The sequence below is a fragment of the Branchiostoma floridae genome, chromosome 17 (assembly GCF_000003815.2).
Source record: "Branchiostoma floridae strain S238N-H82 chromosome 17, Bfl_VNyyK, whole genome shotgun sequence".
NCBI classification, from domain to species: domain Eukaryota; kingdom Metazoa; phylum Chordata; class Leptocardii; order Amphioxiformes; family Branchiostomatidae; genus Branchiostoma; species Branchiostoma floridae.
In genome coordinates this window covers 15,015,709-15,032,686 of record NC_049995.1, presented here as the reverse complement: position 1 = coordinate 15,032,686, position 16,978 = coordinate 15,015,709, and the positions used below count along the sequence as shown (strand labels likewise).

The window sequence follows — 16,978 nt, the reverse complement described above, 5'->3', positions numbered from 1 at the left end:
AGTAATGCAGTCTGCACATGACACAATTATAAAATCTATTCCTGTTTTCTTGTTGGTCATTTCCTTAGGTCTGCCAGACAATAATTCATGGACAAATTCATTTGTGTATGGCCATTTTGACGGCTGAAATTTGGCAATATAATCACAACTGACTGTGTTTGGATGAAAGCTTTAATTGGCTACATTTCATGGGTGTTGGTGACCAGTGAAAGTTTTTAGATATCTTCTCCTTTGTTTGTTTAAGGTGGTTGTTGTTGTTGTTGTTGTTTAGTTTGGAGATGGTTTGTTGTTGTTCTTCTGCGGTGATCTTGTTTACAGCTTGTTGAAGGCAGCGATGTCAACACTTTGGACCTATAAACAAAAACAATATTAAAATCTTAACATGGGCACTAAAGTTACGAAAAAGTTAAACAAATATTGGCTGTCACACTAAACAAATATATAAGTCTCTGATCTATCTCGAGTAGATATGAACGAGTCTTTGTTTTTGTTTGGTGCCTTCAAGCTAAAAGAGTTATAAACTGGGAAACATCATTATTTGCTTAGGATTCCTGAATCTAAAAAAGGCAGATATGGAATACATGAGATGCAGTTATTAAGCACTGGTTAACTATCCACCAATTAATGCTCCTTTTTGTCGAGGCAGAATGCCACCTTTTTCAAGAGAACTTGACTCAGTTTCACAGTAGAGGGGACATATAATATGTACCTGGTGGATAAATGGCTAACAAACAGTTACATGTACTGTATACAGTCATATTCAAGGTTCCTTCCAGTAGTCTGATTTTTTTGTCGGACTCTATGTGCATAAACTTACGTAGTCTTCAAACTCTGTGATCTTTTCCTCAAGGAAGTCTGTTCCCACTTTGTCATCTTCTATTTGTTGCTTAGATTTTTATTAGTTATGTTATTTTCAGGTAACTGAAAGTCTGTCAGAAACAAAACCAATGGCACTTCTTCTTGAATAGCCTTTCTACTCAAACTTTTACTTATACTTACATAGTCTTCAAACTCTGTGATTTTCTCCTCCAGAAAGTCTGTTCCAACTTTTTCATCTTCTACCACACTGCTGATCTGGAGCTTTTTAATGCCATAAGCCAGAGGTACAAGTTTGGCTGCAACAAAGCAAAAATAACAAACAATTCATAAAAATCCCAACTCTATGACAATAAGCTCTATTACAATAATAACAAAGCTGACCTAGAATTTCTTAATGCTGTAGGCCAGGGGGACAAATTTGGTTGCAAGAAAAAAGGAGAAAAAATGCAGCTAACATCTAATTTCTAGTGTAGTACAATAGGAAGCAAAGGGAAGACAAGTTAACCTGTTGTGGGTGTGATTATGTCACTGACCAAAGATAACAGCTGTTGTCTGAAACGTCTGACCATTTCCAAAATCATATCCAGTTGCTTAAAAAACTGCTAGTAAACAATTGCTATTTGGTGTATCTTATTACCTGGATGTCTAACCTTCATTGCCATTTAAATACTAGCCTGGGTACCATCCGGAAAGTAGTTCGCCCTGGCATTCATTATATACTATATACAGTCGCTTCTAGCTCTGACGTTCATTATACACTATATGCAGTCGCTTCTCTGTGTTTCCGTCTGGGAACGCGGATAATCTTAACGTCCGGAATCGTCCAAATTTTGGACGCAGGCGCTGATTGGTCCCTACAAATGAGCGAAGTAAGGAATGAGCTCGTTCAAACTGGCGTTCCAACACCCAAAGCGCCCTCCGTAAGCTTGCTTGGCCTGTTGTCATCGAACAAGCGCTCTAGAACCCATTCCTTAATTTTCTCATTAACTGACGTTACCACAAAACGGTTTGAAGGCGCAAGTCTCCACTCGGATAGCAGAAGCAAACATAGGAGTGAACTACTATCCGGATGGTACACAGGCTACATCAATACAGCATATATCCAGATATCCTGAGTACTTACATTGTCCCCATGTGAGTCCGTCTGTTGCTATTGACCGAACACACTTCTCAACCTCAGCCATGTCTGTAAAAAAACAAAATATAGAACTTGTAAGTTTGCATCAATAACAAACTGTGGTTCCACAGATAAGCTCAGCATTATGTTAACCAACACAATTCAAAGAAAATGTTCACATTTTTTTCATGTCTTATTGAGGTTGTGAACAAGAGTTTATTTTATCAAAAGCAATAAAAAAATCCAAAGAACCGACCTGTTTCATCGTCCCACTATCATATTGAAAGAAACAGTACAGGGGGAAAAAGAAGAAAAACAACCTGTTATTTGAGTATACTATAATTGCACATTAACATTGAGTAATATATTAAGACAATATTAATAATAGTAAATACTTGCAGTACATATAAAGACAACAATATTTCGCAAGTTGAACTTATCATTAAATTGCTGTAACATTAGTGTAATATTCAAATGTATTATCACATGTAAAAAGAGGTGTCTGAGATAGTAACAACAATTACATATCAAGAGAACCAAAACTGACAATAATTACATACTGTTATTCCTGATTTTTTCAATGTACAGTCAAACCTGTATTAGGGGCCACCTCTACAGAGGGGCCACCTGTCCATAGTGGCCACTTTTTGTCGGTCCCTTGGGTATTTTATCTACAAGTTGCCACCTCTATACAGAGGCCACCTGTCTATAGTGGCCAAATTTGTCCGGTCCCTTGAGTGGCCGCTATAGACAGGTTTGACTGTACTGTTATGTTCACGGTTTTCAATGTGATGACTGCATCATTACTGATAACAAATAATACAAGATACTTTTTCATGTGCACTTGCCGCCACCGTGAACATTTAGTTCCGAGAACAAGTTAAATTTTCTCAGACCGTGAAAGTTTGGTACCGAGAAGACAAAGTGAATTACAGTATCAAGTGAACCAAAACTCACCGGTTTGATGTCCAGGATGATCATAGACTTTGCTACAAGAGCTGGCTCTGAAAACAAGACAACAAAAAAATCAACTATCTGTAATAAGTGCACAAACACATTGTTATTTCAATCCTTAGATCTACCTTTGTATTAGATCAACAATTATACTTATCAGATTCTAATAGTCACGAAGGTCGTCAAATCAAGATTGAAATTTACAAATTGGGCAGACTCACTTTTGGACTTCTTTTCCTGATATTTCTTCAGTCTTTCTTCTTTAAGTTTCTCTGCTGCAGCATCTGCTTCCTGCGAGAAGGAATTAACAGCCTCAGTAATGTGTGACATGGAGCAAATACAGTACCCTGATTCATTATTGTGTAATACATGCTTTGTGATGGTCAACCAGAGTGAACTGTTTTATATTTCTCGTATTCATAATGTTGTCCTCAAGTCAACATGATGATGAAAACTTCGTCACATCAGTTCTCTGTCTGCCTACTAAACTACACGTAAAGTATAGACAGATATCTGCATTTTCATGAGTGTTCCTGCAATTGTGTATGTGTGTCAACACAATAGCTTGAGAATGCAAAGATGGATTGTACATGTATATTTGGTATGTGGCCCCCGTAGGTTTTCATAAGATCCCCTAGTGGCTTGTTTAATGATATTGCAGTGGAACTTTCAGTTTTGATAACTGTTTTCTTGGCAAGTTATGGGGACAACTTTTGGTTGTAGATAGTTCTTGTAGGGTTACAAATCTGAAGGTTTAGGAACAAAGTTGATAACATTAGAGAAAAATATCCTCTTACGTCGTCACTTCCAAACAGGTCGATGTCATCATCATCATCATCGTCATCATCATCATCCTCCTCCTCCACCTTCTGGACCGGTTTGGCAGGTGAGTTGGAGGGCGCTGCCCCGCCCTTCTCCAGGGAGACCACCCGGGACTCCAGTTTTAACACAAGTGCCTTCAGGTCATTGGTTACTGCAGGGGTGGAACAAACAACAACGATTTGCATATTTGCATCAGAATTTACCCCAGAACAACCAGCTTTGAACATACCAGTTTCTGTATCTGTCAGGGCTCTAGCCAGCGTCCGTTTTTCCGTCAATTGACGGAAATTTGCTGCGTGTGACGGAAAAGTTTTTAAACCAATCCGTCAACCTTGATGGACAAAAATTCTTGGTAGAAGCTACAGGCAGCTTGGGGACGCTGTCCACGGTCGGAAAGCCACACACTGTTTGTCTTGCTATTGTTATGATTGTTGACTTAGTGTGTCGGCGCCCTTTCGCATATGATAATCTCATTAAAAACCCGTTTTTCAAGGTCTCAGTTCCGTCTTTCTAACTTAATTTTCTTAACCGGATTTTGGACCGAGTAGAAAATGACCATATTTCATCAGCATGGGTTTATACGTTTTGGTGCTTACAGGTTCAAAAAATAACAAAAGCAAAGTAGAGAAGAATCTATAGCCATTTCTACCAAGACTTTAGTCAAACGTTCACATGAAGATAGGACTTAAGTGCACATGGAAGTCGGATACTCCACCAAATATTCCTTTGTAGCAAATTGGACCATTGTCTTGAGTAGTGGGAAAAACGACTTTTCGTGGTGGTTTTTCACAAACTTTTTTTATACTTCACCTTTCCTCAGGTCCTTGTTCTCCTGCTCCAGAGTTGAGAGTCGAGCGAACACCTCGGCGTGTCCCACACTGGTGCCTACCTGCAGCCCTTCTCCCTACAGGTACAGAACAGGACAGCAACTTAGGAAACATCAAACACTCTTCAAGACGTCTGAGAAATTCATCAGCATTGCAAGGCTGTGTGTATGTTAAAATTCGATCATGAAAATATGCAGCCATATCACATTCAAATGAAAGACATTATGAAGATTCCATCTGACTGGCTTCTTTTGCACACATTTATGATTTAGTAAAGCTCTTGCCATCAGGTTATCAACCTGAGAAAGTCCAGAGGAATGAAAGCTTGTTGGTGAGTCCTTATCTGTGTGTGGAAATAGTGTATAAAGCCAGATATGTGAATTACAGCAGTACGTTTCCATAGTGTTGCCACCAGCCTTGCAATGCTGATCTTGAAGAAATATTTAAAAGTTTGGTACAAAATTTAATACTTGACTGTCAAAAAAAAGAAAAGGTTATAAATAATATACAACAAATATTTGTACCTCTACACATCGTACATTAAATTTCATTTACACTGTACTGGTATAAGGCTACAGTGCTATTTACTATGATCATAATACATATTAAAGCTAGACTTATGTTAACCAAGCACAATAGACAATTGTCTCAATCTAAATAATCAAAACTTAAGCGATAAACAAGTTCTACCTGGACATGAGAAATTGTACATCATTGTATCTAAATGGACATGAATTTTGATGATACTTCTAAAACCTTCTATAACTAAATACAGGTGCTACATGTAGTTCGTAGCTGTGTTAACTATGGAATCATGATCAGAGACATCACAAAGTCACAATACCGACATGCAGATTTGGTTCTAATGCTGAAGTAGAGAAGCACATGCAGTGATCATAACATTAAAGCTAGAAGTCTCTACTGCAATACCTCCATCTAACAACTATCACACAGAAATCATGGCAAGGTACTGAGGTGTTCTCAACAATGAGTGGGATTTGGGCAGATGTGGTGGTCAAGAATGTGCAATGGAAGACTGGCTTTGTTACTGCTTCCAAAGTAGAAGATATTGAGAAATACCATCAAATTTTCACAGCGAATTACTAATATCTGTAAGGATAGTTCACCATTCTCCATGGTTTTACCTATATTCGTTGTTCGTAAAAGAAGTATTTAGGGATGCCTAGTCCTTCATTGCACATTCTGGACCAGCTTTGAGAACACATCAAAACTCTGTCAAGACTTCTGGTAAAAGAAATCAGATGGAGCTGTGCCACACTACAAGTACTAGTACGCAGATCAATGCGATTCTGGCAGGTTCTAAGTGCGTTACCAGAGATCAGTAGTGCGGATGGGTGGGGTTGGGTGTGGTTGTGCGAGGTTAGTAGAAAAGGTGTTGTTCTACTCACAGGTATACTGAGGGAGTTTTGAATGTTCTGGCGTGCCCGTGCAATCTCATTTAGAATGCTACTGGTGCCCTCCTACAAGGGAAACACAGGAGGCAAGGCCATAAGTATTTCCAAATAATATTTCCAAATATTTCACATTCAAGTTTAATGTCATGAGATTTTTATATGAGATTTCTTGTAAATGACACATTGATTTTTTTTAGCATACTTTCAGTGTAGTGCCCAGTGGTAGTACCTCAATAATTACATTGGTACATTTTGTAACATACTTTTGCAATTTTCCGTGTAATTCTTGTATGTGTAAATTGTATAACAGATTTCTGAATATTGCAAACATATGTATACATCGTATGTACACTTACATGCATTTGTGCTGTGCTTTTTTCAACCCTTTTTAAAATCAAATCTTGTTAATTTGAATTGTAACAGAAATGGACATAAAATTGAAACTTGTCAACACCTGATCTTGAGTTTGTGCACTCCCCTTATTTTTCAAGCTACCAAATTTGAAGCCAACTACAAAACATAAACCTTATTTCCTGCCACACTACAGTAAGTTCACCAGAGCTCTGAGTCATTGTCAGAGTAAGAGAGGGAAGCACACACGTCATGCCTTCACAATGTCACAAATGCAGCACACACTCACATGCTGGGGCCACACATTTCCATTGTCTTGGTTCCCAGGCAGTTCAAGCAAAATTTAAGCATGGGAGAAACATGGGAGAAAAACGTGACCCTGACTATAACTTTATTCGCTTTCTGAAAATGTGTGTACTAAGGTATACACTTTACTTGAAGCTTAGAGTAGGACTATGTTTTCATGTTGTTTTTTGGAGTGTCAGTTCAGTAGTTTGTTCCTTTAAACCTGAGAACCAATGAATGAAATTGGTGTGGCCTTGTTCATTAGCAGCATAACATTGCCACCCACAGCACAGGCATTCAAGTCACAACACATGCAAGCATTCTCATATAGGACATGATACAATGCACAATGTAGTAAGCAGTATACACAATGGACAAAAATGTATGGGCATTTACATCACTTGTATGTCAACATGGGCATACGGGGAAACATTTGGAAAAAAAGATTTGCATAAACGTTTGATATGCAATATCATCTCTTTCGATGACTACGTATCGCCCATTCATGAAATATCAGGTTCAGGTCCGGACCTGTACCTGAGCCTCTAGACCTAAACCGGACCTGTACCTGAATTTTCTGTACCGGTACTCACCCCTACTCTCCAATACTACTACCGGTAGTTGAGACTGTGGGAGTAAAGGAAAACTAACTACATGTAGTTTCAACATGTACATTTAGCTGTAGTGATATATGGGAGCCCATGGAACACTAACTAGGATGGTAGTACTACCTTATATAGTCTGAGGTACATTTTATATAACATGTCTATGTTTGTACGACTACTATCACTTCCCAACCACATGTATACTGTAACCATAAGAGGCTTACAGAGACAGATTTTCCACCCTTCTTCTTGTTGTTTGATTCCGCTGGGGGTGTTCTGGCGTTCTGCGCCTGTTTGCCCCGCCCTCCCTTCTTTTCACCGGACTTCTCCGGCTTTTCCGCCTTCTTGTTTTGCACAGTTTCCTCTCCAGGAGTGGTTACCTCTACCTCAGCATTGGAGGGACTGCTGTCAGATTTGTTTTTCTTCTTCTTCACGGTCCAAATTTCAAGCAGCAGAGTGAGAGAAGGAAAGACAGAAGACAAGGAGGAGTAGAGTGAAGGGTTAGTAGTAAGTAGTTACAACTATACAAGCTATGTGAAGAGCGAAAGAGCCACCAATATGAGAAGGTTGTTAGTAATGCAATGGAGAACTACATATTGTGTATTCAGGCAACCACTTAGAAGCATAGAAGAGACAAAGGGTAGAAATAGTTTTCAGCCTTATTTTCATATATTAACTGCATGTTGCTCATTTCTAACTTGTTCCAGACAGTGTAATATTATTGTTGCTTAATCAATTTAAGGCCACACCAATTTAATTTCTTGGTTCACGGATTTTTTCATAAAAAATAAGGAGCGAGAGGGCGAAATAAAAATAAAAATAAGAATTGTAAAATGGTTGGGGTAAAGGTAACGACTAATCCAAAACATAAAGAAAAAAGTTTTCAGCTTGAAAAAAGTACAAAAACACTATTTTTGTACAGTAACGGCACCTGTACCCACACTTTAAGGAGCTTATAATATAAAGGCCAATTTGCTACACCAGAAAGTTGGTGAATGGTTTCATTAATGGTGAAAATTTGCTGAGTGGTAATTTTTATTTTTATTTTTTTTCCCAAAAAATAGGAGCGAGCGAATCCGTGAACCAAGAAATTAAATCGGTGTGGCCTAATAGTTGATTTATATTGATTAGACTTATGTGCATCTTTATTTGCATGGACAAATCAAGAGCAATGTGCAGACAATGTTACTAATGGCAAATTGATGTACATTTTGCTAGTTTCTTACTATACTCACAGGAAAGTGCATTTTTTTGTATAAATTTATACAAGAGAAAAGTAACAGTGTGCATTGTACGGATACTCTTTACAACTTCACAACTTCACAGCTCCAAAGATAGGCTACTCACCCGACTTCTATTTTTCCGCTTCTAGTAAGCAGAGGGTAGCAAGGAAACAGGCAGAGTCAGAATCAGGAGTGCAGCTTTTTTACGTACAGAACAAACTGCATGCTATATATATGTACTACTGGCATCTTCTTGTCTTCTTAAATACATAGACCTTATCTAAACTATAGTATGAAAGAGGCATTAAACAAACTTGTATCACTTGTAGTTGTACAATATACTTAAACCAAGCTACATCTAATCAGTACGTGTAAAGCATATAATTCATCTTTTTGTCTGAGCCAAATTCTATTCTTATTAATGATCATGAGTAACAAAAGTTATGATTTAAGAGTCAGAGACACAAATTCAAACATTCATTTTAGTATATGTTGCCATAAAAAAAATCCAAAGCATACAACATGCAACATGCAGCGAAGGCATCATCATATTCATTGCCTTTATCATTGCATAATACTACATATAAAGGCAGTGAACTTGATGATATACACTCATTTTAACAAACACATTTACATGTACACAAATACACATACACATGAATAAAAAGAACCCAACCATTTCTACAAGGCAGTGATGGCAGAATGAAAACACACGTGGACAGACAAACCAAAAATCATACTACACTCTCTTGGTAAGTCCAATAAGCATGTTCACTGTTTCAAGTACAAATATGCAGTGACAGGAATTGTGGGTTATATGTCAAAGGTTAAGGCCCCTGACTTGCAATTGTAAACAGTTCTTGTCTCAACCATTATTTTCAATTTGCATAGCAATGTCAGTACGTGATTTGTTAATGTCTCAGGGGCCTTTACCTTTGACATATTACCCATAATTCCTGTCGTTGCACATGCACATTCGAAAACAGTGAAGGTGCTTATTTTTTCCACTTTTTTTCTCCTTCAACCTGTTTTTAACCTTGACATACATCTTTGGCCTAAGCATTTCACAAGACTTCAAGGGCAGAGGATGCCAGAAGTCTTTAATCAAGAACAAATATGACTTTATCATCATGGTATTATTGTGACCTTGAGTGCTGTTTGACCCCACTGTGCTGTTTGACCCCACTGTGCTGTTTGACCCCACTGTGCTGTTTGACCCCACTGTGCTGTTTGACCCACTGACCTTGACCACGAGTCCGGAGTGCTGGTCAGCCAGGTGCTGCTGGTACCTGACCTCCGCCTCCTCCACACGGAACCTGTCGAACCAGACAGGCTCCACGCTGTCGAGGGTCGCCGGGGTGAGGGTGTTCGGTACCGTCATGTTGGGAGTTGAGCTGAGGATGGAACAGTACGTCATGATTAGACATCCAGGCAATAAGATAGGTCAAAAAGCAGTTACTCAAGCAGTTGGATATGATTTTGGAAACAGTTAGATGTTTCAGATAGTATCCACTATCTTTCATCAGTGTCACTGACTATCTGAAAGGTCTGACCGTTTCTAAAATCATATCCAACTGCTCGAGTAACTGCTTTTTGGCAAATGGAACAGTAGATTAATGTATAAACTACTTTTCTTTTTTTTAGGTCACACTGACTTAATTTTATGGATGGATCCTCTGGAGACTCCCAAACTTTTGTGTGAAGGCTGGAAAGAAAATCCAGGAAAAATTACAGTTCCACAACCTGTTTCAAAAGGGAACAGGGGCGCTCTGGCCCAAGGCTCTTACCATGTGCCCCCTTATCCTTGAGAGCTTGCATCAAAGTCTGATTGACGAGGGATACTATTCGGGGACATGTGGCCAGTATTAAAGCAATGTGCTCGCAGATGTCAGCCATAAGATGAAGTCAGTGTTGCCTTACACAATCTACTTGTGTTGTGTGTATCGTAAGATTTAGGGTATAAGTGAAGGAAAATACCTGATAACTTTCCAAGACCACAGTTGCTTGGTTCTCACTTCAACTTTTCAATCAATCAATCAATCAATCAATTTATCAATCAATCACATATCTAGTTCTCCGTTAGAATAGATTATTTCACTGTTCATACTGGATAAATGCCACACAAAATCAAACTTCCTTTCTGAGCATGCACCTGGTACAATCCACTTGGATTAAGGAACTACACGCTTGCACATGCAAATTGATTACAAATAAATTTATCCGTTAGAATTGATCGTTTCCCCGCAAAATGCCATATTTTACAGTATTTTGAACGTTCATAGACAAAAAATCGAAATAAACCAACATGCCTGGGCTTTTTTTCTGAAAGACAAGTGTCATGAGTTTACGAGACCTTATTTGGAAAACGAGCTCTGTTCTATAGAACTGACGGGACATTCATGTAATCTTTCTGGAAATACAACAAAGAGAGATATACAAAAAACGTATAAACATTAGGAGTGGACTGGAAAATTTCGCATTTTTTTAAAATATCTTTGATTTGATACTAGTTTAAGACATTAAGTAACTATCATAATTTGATAAATAAATTTATAAAAAAGTCCATATCGTATCTATAGATGTATGTAGCTATATAAGCTATATTATCTTAAGAAAATAATTAATTCTACAAATAGTAGTTTTCTTGATCATATATTAAAGTAAAATAAATTGAGTTTTTTTAGAACCCAGCAGATTGCAAAGCATGTCGTCAGCAAAGTGGATATGGAACATAATTTTTCAGCAAGTCGGCGGAACAAATACTGCTATTAAAATGACTTTCATGCATCACATATTCAAACGAAGGACACAGACATATTCTAAGACATGTCTCCTAAATTCTAAGACACACAGAGAGTATCTTGTCACCAGGAATCTTGCAGAAAAGAAGGAAATTTTTACCTGGCACAGCTGACCACGACTTCCAAGATGGCTGGCACTTGCGAAAGAGGCTGAACACGTGAAGGACGAGTCCATTATTACACAGGGTTCTAAATTATTATATACAGTATCTATTCTAAATCTATTATATCTAAAACAAAACAACTGAAATAAATGTTACTTTTAGTAACTATATGGCTTTTATTGATTATTTTTGTTTGGAAATAGGACGGCTTTCAAATTTTATTTGTTACTGAATCTCCCTTATTTCAGTAATGGTCTTGTCAAAAGGTCATTTTTGGATGACCTTTAAGTCATACCACTTTTTAGTAAGGGAACAAAATTGGACAGCAGGTATAAAATGCAAAGCCCTAAATGTTAATAAAGTAATTTTATATATTTGTTTTACATTATAATATGATTTAAACAAGAAAAAGGTAGCATCAGGCATGGTAAGAGTCAAATGTTATATTTAACTATATATTTTATAACATCGATATACCTATCTTCAAATATGTGGACTCGCCTGAGAAGTCCACAACATCATGCTCATTTCTCACTTTATTGAGTTTTTCATGCGGCAAAGCTTGGCTTTGTATAAGGTATGTGTTGTGAGATTTATCCCAAACTTTACACCATAACTTAGTCTAGTACATCGGACTTCTGTAAAGCTAATATTACCATTTTAAGCGACCAAAACTGAAATATTTTGTTGATAAACAAAGAGCGATCTTTGGAGAAGGGGAGGTGTGGCGCGCCATTTTGAGTACATAGAAGACTCCATTCAATAAGTCGTAGCACAGTCACGATACGTCAAATCGAGCTATTATATGTGTCCCCGTGATCTAAAAGAGTCAGGCAACCGTGTGTAGGTCAGTTGAGATTTCAAAAAGTAGTTCAAGACGAGATTCGTTTCGTCAAAGTTGACCTTCTAAGTACTCATTTTGGCGAGCGTACCTCGTGTTTTACGGTCTGCATGGGGGTTTCCACGTGACCGATGTGATACTTCCGGATCAAACCAACTACCCAAAACAAAACACGCAATACTCTACCAGGGATTACCGATTGAGTACCCTCAGTTTGGAGAATCGTATGTATCTCAGTCAAAACACTTTAGACAGCTTAATTAAACAGACCAGATCTAGGTTTTATCAGTTATCTTATTAAACCTTATTGGTTCATCCCAACTGACCCGAGACTTTGCACTACAAATGACCGAATGAAAGTTTTACCTCTGAATATTATCTGTCATATTGCCATATATATATATATATATATATATACAAGAAGTTCCACAGATCTACCACATATATATATATATATATATATATATATATCCTCATATAACTTAACTGTATTTGAACCAGAATTCTGGAAAAGCCTTAAAGCTATTCCGACGACACTGTATCATTCAAATGATACAGGGTAATACACAATGTGCATACAGCGATCTATGGGGTGTATCATTCAAATGATACAGGTTAAGATACAAGAATCCCAACTGGTGCAACATTCAAAGGACAAAGGGAAAGACTAAGCTATTCCGGCAGTGTATCATTCAAATTAAATAGGTATACAGCGATCTAGAGGGTGTATCATTCAAATGATACAGGTTAAGATACAATAATCCCAACTGGTGCAACATTCAAAGGACAAACTCCATGGGAAAGACTAAGCTATTCTGACAGTGTATCATCCAAATGATACAGGGCAATATACAGCGATCTAGGGGGTGTATCATTCAAATGATACAGGTTAAGATACAATAATCCCAACTGGTTAAACATTCAAAGGACAAACTCCATGGGAAAGACTAAGCTATTCCGACAGTGTATCATTCAAATGATACAGGTTTAAGCGATCTAAAGGGTGTATCATTCAAATAATACAGGATATGATACAAGTATCCCGACTGGTGCAACATTCAAAGGACAAAGGACAAAGGGAAAGACTAAGCTATTCCGACAGTGTATCATTCAAATGATACAGGGTAATATACAGCGATCTAAAGGGTGTATCATTCAAATGATACAGGATAAGATACAAGAATCCCAACTGGTGCAACATTCAAAGGACAAACTCCCCGGGAAAGACTATTATATATGATACAGTTGTAGAAAGGCGCTGTTCCATCCATATTAACCTCCTTTAATAACAGAAAGTTTCGACTGGCGGGAGGACAACTGTGTCAATTTATAAGACACGGTTGTAGAAAGGCGATGTTTTATCCGTATTACCTCCTTCAAGTTTCGACGGGAGGACAACTGTCAATTTATATGAACGAATGTTACACCTTCAGGATTCTTGTATCATTTGAATGATTCACCCACTAGATTGCTGTATATTGCCTTGTGTCATTTCAATTATGCACTGTTGGGATATCTTAGTTTTTCCCTCTGTCCTTTGAATGTTACACTTTTAGGATGCTTGTATTTTAACCTGTATCAATTGAATGATATACCCTTTAGATCGCTGTATATTACCCTTTCTCATTTGAATGATTCGGCATATGTTCGTCTTTCCTTCTGTCTTTTTGTTTGAACCTTTATTCATTCACGAGAAGCTCAAATCGGCCAGCAGGCCGCTTTTCATTGAGGTCACGAGGGAGGTCATATAAAATATAATAGAAATACAGATTACATTGAGTACTAACAAATCCATCAACCTATATCACTACACATTAGGGCTGGGTACCGGTACAGAAAATTCAGGTCCGGTTCAGGTCCATGTCCTTTGAATGCTACACCTATGCTAGGATTATGCTAGGATTCTTATATCTTAACCTACATCATTTGAATGATACACCCTCTAGATCGTTGTATATTATTCTGTATCATTTGAATGATATACTGTCGGGATATCTTGATTTAATTGATTATTTTTTTGCACAATTTTTAAAAAAGATAACACAAATTAAAGGATGAAAGGACGTGCAGGGGGAGAACAGATATTTTGATTCAAACTATTCCAACTTCGCGGGCATTTGAACTTGGCGTTTTTACTTGGATCTGATTTAGGTTGTTCCACTGTCCAGTGCTGTAGTGATAGAAAAGGCCATAGAATTGCTTTGGTACACAAGAACTTGTTTATTGTTTTGTGGACGAAAAGACAACTTTGTAGTTTGTTTATATCATATATAGTCATTACTTTTAGATTATAAAACAAAGATTCAGAAGGGAATGTGTACGAGACAACTTAGTCTTAGTCTTTCCCTCTGCCCTTTGAATGTTGCACCAGCTGGGATTCTTGTATCTTGATAACCTGTATCATCTGAATGATGCACCCTTTAGATCAATGTATATTCCCCTGCGTCATTTGAATGATACACCCTCTAGATCGTTGTATATTCTCGGAGTACAAAGAAGTTCTAGTAACTCAGTATGTAGAGCAGAGCTTGGTATATACCCAGTTGATGTAAACTTAGACAACGGCTATTCCTGTACATTAAAAGGAGTAAAGACTAATTGACATTTACATTCAAAGTTTCTTTCACAAGTTATCCGTAGACGAAGGAAAACTTAGATTTTACAAAAACTTAAAAACAGCATACGACATGGAAAACTACTTGTACCAAAGCAATTTTGAACTGTCGGAATAGCTTAATCTTTCCTTTTGTCCTTTGAATGTTGCACCAGTTGGGATTCTTGTATCTTATCCTGTATCATTTGAATGATACACCCTTTAGATCGCTGCATATTACCCTGTATCATTTGATTGATACACTGTCGGAATAGCTTAGTCTTTCCCTTTGTCCTTTGAATGTTGCACCAGTTGGGATTCTTGTATCTTATCCTGTATCATTTGAATGATACACCCCTAGATCGCAATATATTACCTGTTTCATTTGAATGATACACTGTCGGAATAGCTTAGTCTTTCCCTTTGTCCTTTGAATGTTGCACCAGTTGGGATTCTTGTATCTTATCCTGTATCATTTGAATGATACACCCCTAGATCGCAATATATTACCTGTTTCATTTGAATGATACACTGTCGGAATAGCTTAGTCTTTCCCTTTGTCCTTTGAATGTTGCACCAGTTGGGATTCTTGTATCTTATCCTGTATCATTTGAATGATACACCCCTAGATCGCAATATATTACCTGTTTCATTTGATTGATACACTGTCGGAATAGCTTAGTCTTTCCCATTGAGTCAGCTTTGAATGTTGCACCAATTGGGATTCTTGTATCTTAACCTGTATCATTTGAATGATACACCCCTACATCGTTTCATTTGAATGATACACTGTCGGAATAGCTTTAAATTGGCACAGCTGTCCTCCCGCCGAAGTCTTAAACTGTTCCTGTAACTTCTTGTTGTAAAGTCTCTTTCACCGCCTAAGTCCGTCGGTTCATGTGCATGGTTTCATGCGCTTCTACCGACAGTGTGTCCCGGAAACAGATGCGTTTTACTTTGTGATCGGGTACCGCAAAACCCCCATGTGGTGCGTATTTCAGCCGGAAACATGGCGGCTAGAAACATGGCGGCTTCCGAAAAATCCGAGTTAGGCCAAACTTTGAGGTGGTAACCCGTCAATCTAGTAAAAGTCTAATTTATCTTGTGAGGTACACAAGGTTCTCTGAGCCTTCATCATTACGTGGACATATTTGATGACCTGATTTGACGAATTGTAACTGTGTTACGACTGACTGAATGGAGTCTTCTATGTACTCAAAATGGCGCGCTACAGAGGGATATGATCAGGAAAGAAAGACAAAGAAAACATTTCCAAATTGAATTCAATTTCTTATTTGTTTTTCCTTGAAAACTCTATAAATGTAACAGTTAAGGTATCTTCTATTTAATAAACAAAAGTTAATGCAACTGGCTTCAGAATTTCAAAGCCCCTTGCATAATAATAATGTGTATGGTTAGTTGGTTACTAAGAAGATTGTTCATTTGATGAAATATTTTTCACAAGTATTCACCAAGTTTAATGCTGTTTATCACTTTTTTCTTTTACTCTGCAGGTTTCTTGGTTGTCATGGTAACATAGTACTGTGCCGAAGCGATGGCTTCCTCATACAACGATGCCCCTGATAACCCTGGCAACTGGCGAGAGCACAACTTCACCATCAACACCCCCGACACAACCTCAGGTTCGGATGTCGAGCCTACGACTACTAGTAGAGACATCTATACCCAACCTATGGATGATAATTACCATGTACAGGACTCTAATATTAGTACAGAGCTGCATAAAGGACTGGGCAAACTCTACAACAATGGTCTACTCACCGATGTCGTGTTGAAAGTCGGGAAAGAAACGTTTCCTTGCCATCGCAACGTCCTTGCGTCTGTTAGTCCGTACTTCTTCGCGATGTTTACCAACGGGTTGGCGGAGAGTCATCGGCGTGAGGTGGAAATCACAGGAATCGATGCAGAAATCATGAAGGCGATTTTGACGTACGTGTACACAACGGAAGTGGAACTCACAGCACAGGATGTAGAGAGGCTCCTTGTCGCAGCACACATGCTGCAGATAGAGTCACTTGTCGATCATTGTGGGAACTTCATGTCATTCAGGTTTGTGTATTGAAAATTTTATAGAAACTAGAAATGCCACATTTTAACGAAAGGGAAGAAAAGGAAAATCATCAGCCAAAGGAATTAAAAAGCCCACTGTCAACCTGGTCACCAAATGGAAAACTTGTAATGGACGTTTGCTGACGTCATC

General features: G+C 38.0%; 2 protein-coding genes across 11 annotated transcripts in view; one reads left to right on the top strand and one right to left on the bottom strand.

The window, feature by feature from the left end:
- Positions 1–153: 153 nt before the first annotated feature.
- LOC118404045 (elongation factor 1-delta-like) lies at positions 154–11,443 on the bottom strand. Of its 10 annotated transcripts, XM_035802989.1 has the most exons (15): positions 11,320–11,375; positions 10,772–10,828; positions 9,662–9,812; positions 8,543–8,563; positions 7,420–7,623; positions 5,949–6,020; positions 4,523–4,616; positions 3,688–3,863; positions 3,112–3,181; positions 2,894–2,940; positions 2,193–2,208; positions 1,943–2,005; positions 1,056–1,115; positions 818–873; positions 154–351 (listed from the first exon to the last, which is right to left on the bottom strand). In XM_035802989.1, the coding sequence occupies exons 2-15, from the start codon at positions 10,813–10,815 to the stop codon at positions 313–315; spliced, it is 1,113 nt and encodes a 370-aa protein (XP_035658882.1). In that variant the 5' UTR covers positions 10,816–10,828; positions 11,320–11,375; the 3' UTR covers positions 154–312. The 10 variants fall into 10 exon arrangements, with proteins under 10 accessions (XP_035658882.1, XP_035658881.1, XP_035658884.1 ...); XM_035802988.1 differs by lacking the exon at positions 818–873 and having other exon boundaries at positions 1,000–1,115; positions 11,320–11,373; XM_035802991.1 differs by lacking the exons at positions 818–873; positions 10,772–10,828 and having other exon boundaries at positions 1,000–1,115; positions 11,320–11,443.
- A 368-nt stretch (positions 11,444–11,811) lies between these two features.
- Positions 11,812–16,978, top strand: part of LOC118404353 (kelch-like protein 24) — a gene marked incomplete at its 3' end in the record, with an annotated part of 6,794 nt that continues 1,627 nt past the window's right edge. Inside the window, exons 1-2 of the mRNA XM_035803422.1 lie at positions 11,812–11,900; positions 16,272–16,827. Coding sequence (XP_035659315.1) covers positions 16,313–16,827 — 515 coding nt within the window. The remainder of the gene's footprint in view (positions 11,901–16,271; positions 16,828–16,978) is intronic.